This window comes from Salmo trutta, chromosome 16, assembly GCF_901001165.1.
Source record: "Salmo trutta chromosome 16, fSalTru1.1, whole genome shotgun sequence".
Taxonomy (NCBI): Eukaryota; Metazoa; Chordata; class Actinopteri; order Salmoniformes; family Salmonidae; genus Salmo; species Salmo trutta.
In genome coordinates, this window is record NC_042972.1 from 21,310,623 (window position 1) to 21,320,600 (window position 9,978).

Sequence of the window (9,978 nt, forward strand, 5' to 3'; positions counted from 1 at the left end):
TCTCCAGAAATGTTAGATTGTGTTCAAGTCTGGACTCCGCCTGGGCATTTAAATGTCAAGGACATTTAGAGACTTGTCCTGAAGCCACTCCTGCGTTGTCTTGTTTGTGTGCTTAGGGTCATTGTCCTGTTGGGATGGTGAACCTTGGCCCAGTGTGAAGTCCTGAATGCTATGGAGCAGGTTTTCATCAAGGATATCTCTGTACTTTCTTCTGTTTATCTTTCCCCCGATCCTGTTCAGTCTCCCAGTCCCAGTCGCTGAAAAACATTCCCACAGCATGATGCTGCCACCACAATGCTTCACAGTAGGGATGGTGCCAGGTTTCCTTCAGATGTGATGCTTGGCATTCAGGCCAAAGAGTTCTATCTTGGTTTCATCAGACCATAGAATCTTGTTTCTCATCATCTGAGAGTCTTTAGGTGCCTTTTAGCAAACTCCAAGTGGGCTGTCATGTGCCTTTTACTGAGGAGTGGCTTCTGTCTGGCAACTCTACTACAAAAACCTGATTGGTGGAGTGCCACAGAGGAACTCTGGAGCTCTGTGAGAGTGACCATCAGGTTCTTGGTCACCTCCCTGACCAAGGCCCTTCTCCCCCGATTGCTCAGTTTGGCCGGGCGGCTAGCTCTAGGAAGTGTCTTGGTGGTTCAAAATGTCTTCCATTTAAGAATGACGGAGGCCACTGTGTTCTTCGGGACCTTCAGTGTTGCAGAAATGATTTAGTACCCTTCCCCAGATCTGTGCTTCAACACAATCCTGTCTCGGAGCTCTAAGGACAACTCCTTCAACCTCATGGCTTGGTTTTTGCTCTGAAATGCACTGTCAACTGTGGGACCTTGCAAATCTGTCAACTGTGTGCCTTGCAAATCATGTCCAATTAATTACATTTACCATAGGTGGACTCCAATCAAGTTTAAGAAACATCTCAAGGATGATCAATGGAAACAGGATTCAGCTGAGCTTAATTTTGAGTCTCATAACAAAGGGTCTGAATACTTGTTTTTTATTTGTAATACATTTGCTAAAATGTCTAAAAACCTGTTTTTGCTTTGTCAATATGGTGTATTGTGTGTAGATTGACGAGTGGATAAAATGATTAAGTACATTTTAGAAGGCTGTAACGTAACAAAATATGGAAAAAATCAAGGGGTCTGAATACTTTCCGAATGCACTGTAAATAAATGAAATGTGTAGGGCTCGATTCAATCCGTAGCGCTGAAGAGCCACACTAGAGCGAAATTTAAAGTTCATTTCGATTGAACCAACATATACAGCATTAACCAAAAATGCAGTCTCTTCGAACAGCAGAACATTGCCTTTAAATTTCTATCGCACTTCAGCACTATGGATTGAATCGAGCCCAAAGTGTGTTTAACCAAAGGGCTCATTGTTGCTTTACTACAACTATAATAAAGGGTATGATAAACTGTAGATCAAAAATATGGTTTTATTATAAATACATAAGCAGGGTAGGGTAGGTTACTTTATAAATGATTACCCAAACTCAGTAATAATCTGCTAACTTTCAGTTGCTTTTTGATTGCTTTCCTCTAAAGAGGCATTAGAAGAAGACAAAAAGGATCCATCAAACGCATTTAGTGTGTCATCATAGTTGTCTCTGACTTGTGGTCAGACTCTCTCAGGCTGAAGAAACTTAAACGTGCCTTTTTGTCAATGCTGAATTGAAAAAACAGAAAGGTGTCATAATGTAGTTTTTTCCGCAAACATCCTTTCTAAATGTAAAAGTAATCCAAGAACTAAACAACTAGTTTTTCAAAAGTATCTGTAATCTGATTACAATATTTCTGCTTGTAACGTAACTGATTGCAGTTACAGTTTCTTGTAAATTATTACATCATTGATTACATGTAATCGGTTACTCCCAACCATGTACATTAGTGGTATGGCAGCTAGTCATTGCCACACATGTATTTGGTGGTTCAGGTTTTATGTAAACATTTCAAGAAGAAGAGTCCATCGGTTGGTTCATGGTTGGTGATGGGGGAAGGCTCTAAACTACCTCCCCGCTCCATCAGTCTCTGTCAAAGGTTATAGCCAGTCTGAGCCCAAATACACTTCACCTTTTGTCATCCATCACTTCCATCCCTCCATTCCTCTTCTTTTTCGGCTTCTCTCTCTCCCTTTCCTCAGACAATAGAAGGGCTACTTCCTAGGAAGTTGTTGTACAACTGGGACATGAAAGAAAGAATAGAGAAAGAGTAAGATAAATATAGAGAGCTTCCACTCCCTTTCTCTTCCCTCAGATCATAGAGGAACTGTTTCCCTTGGAGAATAAAAAAAGAGAAGCGAGAGAGAGAGAGATTTCAGTCTTTCACGAAGCAGCACTATCGGGAGACTATAACTTGCCACTAGACACATTGTGAAAATGTTATGTGGAAAAATGTTGTCTTTGTTGAAATATCTGGGGTGTACCCAAACGTCAAGTAATCTTGGAGACGGGCTCATGTATTGTTGTTGTTTTTCCATTGCTTTGAGAGCCCAAACAACGCTTCCCATATGTACTGATGGATCTCGACCATTTTGTGGGAGAATGAAAAAAATCATAATGTATTATGTTTATTCAAAGTGATGAGTCTGGCTTAGTGACAGTCACAGTTGAAAAAAATAAGGATTGTTGCTCTCACCACATTGAGATAGGGTATATTCACCAACGATAAAATGAATCCACACGCCACAGGGAAGAATGACCTGGAAGGAGATATAGACATACATATGAAGTGAGAACATTTCAACCCAGCAGACACTGTCACTTCAGCTTACAACTACCACAGAGTGATTCTGTCTTTGGTGTTGCCCAGGTTACAGAACTTCAGAACTTGAATGCCCAAGACAAATATCCCTTTAGAGATATCATACATTCTTTTTTGGATTGAAGCTTTCTCACGTGCTTTGACCACAGTTTGTCTCAGAAAGTGGTCCAGGGCTGGTCCCTGGACGTGGTCAGTAAAGTGATGTTGGCTTTCTTTGACCCTTCAGTCATGTCAGAACCTTGGATAAAGTGGAAGAGAAACCCTGACGTGGTAGCGTCTGTGATCTTCCAAACTGGGCGTTCATTTTGACAGTGTTGGGATGGCATCAGTCATATAGCTGCTGTGTTATACGCACTGTTTCCCAACAACCTTAAATGGAATCCCTCCTTTGCTTTGTCTGTTTTCAATTGAAGGCCAATATAGTTGAGAGGTCTGGGAAAGTTGATACTGCTTTCCCCTGGAACTTTCTAATCAGTTGGCATCAAAAAAAGGAAACGAGGAGAAGCAGGCATTTAAAAATATGGTGCTGCCACCAAGGTACTGTATGTCTCTCATATAACCTAATCGTCTCCCAGCTCTCCTGTTGCTATGTGGTTGTTCCACCTTGCTTTCTAGAAAGCATGTCTTCTAAGACACTCTGGATTAAAGTGTCTGCTGAATGACAAAAAAAAAGAACATCTAAAAATGTCCTCTCTATCAGTACCCCAGATGTGCTTTTGAACTCACCTGAACAAGAGCACAAAGCCGTAGCTCTCCACGGCCATGCCGATGATTGGCCAGCGGAACAGCACCAAGGCCACGCCTCCCAGGAAGAAGGTGGAGCCTCTGAGCTTCTGTCTCTGGAAGAAGAAGCCGGCCGTCCTCCTCAGGCCAATGATGAACGTCAGACCAGCCAGAAACAGAACCTGAAGGAAAGAAGTATGAAACAAGTTCTGTTTGAAAATATAGAAAACAGAGTTTTCCTGTTTGTGATGCTATTATTGTCACTGTTATTTCCTGTTACTGTGACTATTGTCATGCAACCGAATTGCCGACAGAGTTAGAGTTCCACGGTCGCCACCTTGGCTGCTGCAGATACATTAATCTCAGTCGATCTACAAACACAGAGCCTATTAGCTATACAATTGTAATGTTATACCCCTGAGAAGGGGGAAATATGGGAAATGATTCACACTGACACATAGCATCAGCGACTGTTCAGTGAGTTGTGATGATAAATTGCATAAAATCATAAACTCTTTCCATAGATATCTCTTTTCTTAAATTATGCTGAACCCAAATTTTAACAAAACAAGCAACAATTTCAACAATTTTACTGAGTTACAGTACATATAAGGAAATTAGTCAATTTACATGAATTCATTAGTCCCTAATCTATGGATTTCACATGACTGGGCAGGGGCACAGCCATTGGTGAGTCTGGGAGGGTATAGGCCCACCCACCTGGGATGCCAGGCCCAGCCAATCAGAATTAGTTTTTCCCCACAAAAAGGCTTTATTACAGACAGAAATACTCCTCAGTTTCACCAGCTGTCCGGGTGGCTGGTCTCAGATGATCCCACAGGTGAAGAAGCTGGATGTGGAGGTCCTGGGCTAGCGTAGTTACACATGGTCTGCCGTTGTGAGGCTGGTTGGACGTACAGCCCAATTTTCTAAATTGACGTTGCAGGTGGCTTATGGTAGAGAAATGAACATTCAATTTTCTGGTAACAACTCTGGTGGACATTCCTGCAGTCAGGATGCAAATTGCACGCTCCCTCAAGACTTGAGACAACTGTGGCATTGTGTTGTGTGACAAAACTGCACATTTTAGAGTGGCCTTTTATTGTCCCCATCACAAGGTGCACCTGTGTAATGATCAAGCTGTTTAATCAGCGTCTTGATATGCCACACCTGTTAGGTGGATGGATTATCTTGGCAAGGAGAAATGCTCACTAACAGGGATGTAAACACATTTGTGCACAATATTTGAGAGAAATAAGCTTTTTGTGCATACTGTATGGAACATTTCTGGGATCTTTTATTTCAGCTCATGAAACATGGGACCAACACTTTACATGTTAAACTTTATATTTTTGTTCAGTATAGTTTAGAAGATACTGAAGCACTCTGGGACTGGGGTTGGATCCTCCTGTTTTAGTATTAAACCCATGTGAAACCTGTAGTGCTCTGCCTTCCTCTGGCTCTCAGCCAACTCTCTCTGTTGGTATGAAGCTCATAATCACACAATGCTGAAATTGGAATTATAGTGTTCAAGAGCAGAAATGTTCTATTTTGTGAATCATAATCCCATGTATCATCTGTGTTGCTTAATGATTGTAACTGATTACAGTGTCTGTACTCATTCAACTGAAACGTATAATGTTGGAAATTGTGGTGGTACTTTCTATCTTGTTTTTCATATTCAGCAGCAGTCAGTGGTCTGTATCAGTACTACTAATCTGATTAGAATTGATCAGTATGTGCATTTATGCTAGCTCTCAGTGCAGGCATCTCGTTGGACGCCTGTGACCCTTCACCCCTGAAGTTCATTGGGGTCTGCATATGGAACATTTCTGGGATCTTTTATTTCAGCTCATGAAACATGGGACCAACACTTCACTTGCGTTTGGTGGGGTTATGGTATGGGCGGGCATTAGCTACGGACATTGAACACAATTGCATTTTATCGATGGCAATTTCAATGCACAGAGATACCGTGACAAGATCCTGATACCCATTTCATCCGCCACCATCACCCCATGTTGCAGCATGATAATCCACAGCCCCATGTCACAAGGATCTGTACACAATTCCTGGAAGTTGAAAATGTCCCAGTTCTTCCATGGCCTGCATACTCACCAGACATGTGATGCTCTGGATCGACGTATACGACAGTGTGTTCCAGTTCCCGCCAATATCCAGTACCTTCACACAGCCATTGAAGAGGAGTGGGACAACATTCCAAAGGCCCCAATCAACAGCCTGATCAACTCTATGCGAAGGAGATGTGTCGCGCTGCATGAGGCAAATGGTGGTCACACAAGATACTGACTGGTTTTCTGATCCACTCCCCTTCTTTTTTTTGAAAGGTGTCTGTGATCAACAGATGCATATCTGTATTCCCAGTCATGTGAAATCCATAGATTAGAGCCTAATGAATTTATTTCAATTCACTGATTTCCTTATATAGATTGTAAGTCAGTAAAATCTTTGAAATTGTTGCATGTTGCGTTTATATTTTTGTTCAGTATAAGAATGCTGTTCACTGACTATAACAGTTCAACATCATAGTCCCCTTCACTCTCATCACTAAGCTCAGGACCCTGGGACTGAGCACCTTCCGCTACAACTGGATCTTGGACTTCCTAACAGGCCGCCCCAGATGATGAGGGTAGGCAACATCATATCCAACCATAAACACGAAGGCCCCTCAACAGTGTGTGCTTAGTCCCCTCCTGTACTCCTTGTTCACCCATGACTGCGTGGCCCACGACTCCAACACCATCATCAAGTTTGGGAGGGGGTCAGAGACCTGGCAGAGTGTTACCAAGACAACAACCTTTCCCTCAACGTCAGCAAGACAAATGAGCTGATCGTGGAATACAGGAAATGGAGGGGTGAGCACGCCCCCATTCACATTAATTGGGTGGTAGTGGAGTGGGTCGAGAGCTTCAAGTTCCAAAGGTGTCCACGTCACTAAGAAATTAACATGTTCGACACACACCCACAAAGTTGTGAAGAGGGCACGACAGCGCCTCCTCCCCCTCAGGAGGCTGAAAAGATTTGGCATGGATCCTCAGATCCTCCAAAAGTTCTACAGCTGCACCATTGAGAGCATCTTACCTTGTTGCATCCCCACTTCGTACGGTAACTTCGTACGGTAACAGTTATTTACTGTGTATTGTTGGAAAAGGACCCGTAAGGAAGCGTTTCACATTTAGTCTAATCCTGTGATTTTATTTAAGAAAAAAGAGGTGTATAATGAGTAAACTTTCAACCCCTGTAGGCAGTCGAGATAAGGCGAACAACCACCGATATAAACAAAAACGTATGACATTTTTAGAGCTGTATTCTGACTGCATTTTCATGTAGGCCTATAGTGAAGATAAGCCATGTGGAGATGTTCATTTTATTTGAAACTTGTTTGAAAAGATTAGTACGGATTTTCTCAGAGGACCCCACATTGGGGTGTGACCCCAAGTTTAGGAACCACTGTGCTAACCTCTCTCTGCTTGCTTCCTTTCTCTCTCTGTATCATCTGCTTCCTCCTGTAGCCGGCATATTTATTGCTCCTGCTGAGGTAGGCTCTGTTTAACATGAGCTTTTTATGTAATCTTTCTAGCTGGCTAAGTAAAACTAGCCAGAGCCCTTCAACGTGACTGCAATAGAAGTCTCTGCCGGTAGCTAGCCACCTGACTGACTGTATCTATAAGCGACTCATTCTCTGAGAGTCGGTTTTTGTTTGTTTGGGGGATGTCTGTAGACACGGCAGTAGTCCCAGGACGGTTTTAAAATGGCCTTTTGTCCGGCATCTCACAAACACACTGTCAGCCGCCTACAGTATAGTTGCCTAGAGGGGAGCCAATTCCGAACTGGGGTAGTTCGTTTCATGTTTCAGGCTCTCTGCATGTGCCTCGAGAGTGCGGCGTTAGCTGTTTGAGAGAGTGGTGGATGTGCTGCTAAACAGGCAAATCTGGGAGGCGAATCCAGAAGACACAGGCCAACATGGTATACAAACCACTGTTCAAGATCCCACTTGTTCACAAAGAGGCAGGCGCGATTAGAACTCAGTCAGATCAAGAAAATAAGCGTTCTGAGCTTTGATCAACGCTGGGAGCAATATTTAGATGTTGACCCATAACTTATTTTCTTTATTGTGTACAAAATATATATTTGTATTCATATTTTCAAATTACAAAGATTATTACTCACATTCCCAAACGCCAGCAAGACAGAGTCAAAGTACAGCAGCACGCCAAAGAGCAGGAAGAAGAGGCCAAAGCCTGTGAGACCAACACCAATCTCTGGAACACACACACATAGAGAGATAAACACACACACATACAAATTAGCGAGACATCCCAAGTAGTTAAACCAACTCTACAGTCTGTTCCTACATTTAGGCAGTCTACAGAGTTCAAACTCACAGTATCCATAGCCTTGTAGGCTTTCACCACGACACACTTCAAAGTTAAAAGTTCACAACAAAATAACTCAAGTCCAGGTACAATATGTCGACTAGCAGATTTACCTGAGTAATCCTTTCAAGTAAATTAAAAACAAACTGATTGTAAGAAAGGCTGTTGTAAACCACTTACTCTGAGTCTCTGTGATTGAAACCATGATGTCCTTGTCTTCCCCTGAATTCTCTCTCCTTCTCTCCCCCTTCTTGCGTCTCTCTCTCTATGTCTCCGTCTCTTTGCGATCGGTGTGTAGATCTGTGCACCTCCTTTCTCTTCGGTGACCTTTGAACTGTGCTGTCACATCCTGCGTGCTAGGTGATCATCAACCAGACTGGGGGGTTATCCATTGATTTGTTCTTAAGCTGCCTTCCTGACTTGGTCTCTCTTGAATAAAGGATCCAGTTTATCATCATTGGACTTCCTAGTTTGAAAAAAGGATTCTGTTTATCATAATGGGACTTCCTAGCTTGAATAAAGGAGACACTTTGCAGGTTTTGATAGAGTGGATGTGAAATTGATTGCCTCTGTAGGCTTGTTATCAACTGATTGGATTGTCAGAGGCTCCTCTCTCTACCATGATCATTAGATTCACAGTTTTCACAGACTCAGTGGGATTGTTCTGGCATGGTTGTAATCTTTTCAAAAAAGGCTACAGGCACTACAAAGTCTTACTTGTGAAGAAACAAGATACCCAGCATCATGTGTACACTGGAGGTTGTACAGACCCCAGAGAGTTTAACCTCGTCTCGCCCTGTGTTTGAGTAATGAAGCAGGCTACAGTGGTGGAAAAGCAGCAGGATAGTGTCCACAGTGTGGACGTCGGGAGGTCGTCGGGAGAAGTCTTCAAAACCTGCCACTAGGGGCAACAGTGAGCACTATTACCATCAAGTAGGCTTGGATTTTGCTAGGGCATGTGGATAGGGAAGGCGGACAGGCGTAAGCTGCGAGACAAAGCTCAGAGGGTAGCGTGTTCAATCTTAACTCCTAAACTTAACCGTGGGGTTATTTTTGTTTTAACTCTTTCCGAAACATTAACCCTTAACTCAACTGAAAATGTGCCCAGAGTGTTCAAAATTGTACGTTTGGAGAAATGTGGACAAACTTCAGAATCTGAAGTCACGAGAGAGAGAGAGAGAGAGAGAGAGAGAGAGAGAGAGAGAGAGAGAGAGAGAGAGAGAATATGTGTCTGAATGCGTGTGTGCGTATGTCTCTGTGTGTGGGTCTGGCTTTAAACTTACTCTTGAAAGTTGTAATAGTAGAATGCATAAGGTATAATTTTATAATTGGGTAGTGCATCATCAGTTCCTCTTGCCATGGTTGTCATTGCATACCTTAAAGAGCTATTTATAACTTGTCAGAAATGTCCAGATCAACTAGCCCATCTCTGATAAAATTTTTATATTCAGGTTTTTTAGCCCATAGATATTGTTGTAATTTTTGTCATTCAAATTTCACATGAATACACATTAGACATGGCAAAATGTATAGAATTGCAAAGGGGCCTCCCGAGTGGCGCAGCGGTCTAAGGTGTGCCACTAGAGATTCTGGGTTTGAGTCCAAGCTCTGTCGCAGCCGACCGCAACCGGGAGATCCATGGTGCGGCGCACAATTGGCCCAGCGTCGTCCGGTTTAGGGGAGGGTTTGGCCGGCAGGGATGTCCTTGTCCCATCGCACACTAGCGACTCCTGTGGCGGGCCGGGCGCAGTGCACGCTGACATGTCGCCAGGTGCGCGGTGTTTACTCCGACACACTGGTGCGGATGGCTTCCGGGTTAAGTGTGTCAAGAATCAGTGAGGCTTGGTGGGGTTGTGTTTCAGAGGATGCACGGCTCTCGACCTTCGCCTCTCCTGAGTCCATACGAGAGTTGCAGCGATGAGACAAGACTGTAATTACCACGAAATTGGGGAGAAAAAGGGGTAAAAAAAATATTAAAGAATTTCAAGAAAATTTGCATCAAAACTTCAAAATATGTAGAATTTCAGGAAATAAGCTTTAAACCTGCAAAATTCTCTCCACCAACAAGAAGGTTGTGAACAGTTTGGGTC

The 9,978-nt window shown here is 43.1% G+C and overlaps 1 protein-coding gene across 1 annotated transcript; it reads right to left on the bottom strand.

Moving 5' to 3' along the window:
- Positions 1-1,424: 1,424 nt before the first annotated feature.
- Positions 1,425-8,392, bottom strand: LOC115150303 (vesicle transport protein GOT1A). Its single transcript, XM_029693442.1, has 5 exons — positions 8,069-8,392; positions 7,683-7,774; positions 3,495-3,673; positions 2,643-2,706; positions 1,425-2,186 (listed from the first exon to the last, which is right to left on the bottom strand). Exons 1-5 carry the CDS (start codon positions 8,091-8,093, stop codon positions 2,145-2,147), a joined length of 402 nt encoding a protein of 133 aa, XP_029549302.1. The 5' UTR covers positions 8,094-8,392; the 3' UTR covers positions 1,425-2,144.
- Between the last annotated feature and the right edge of the window lie 1,586 nt (positions 8,393-9,978).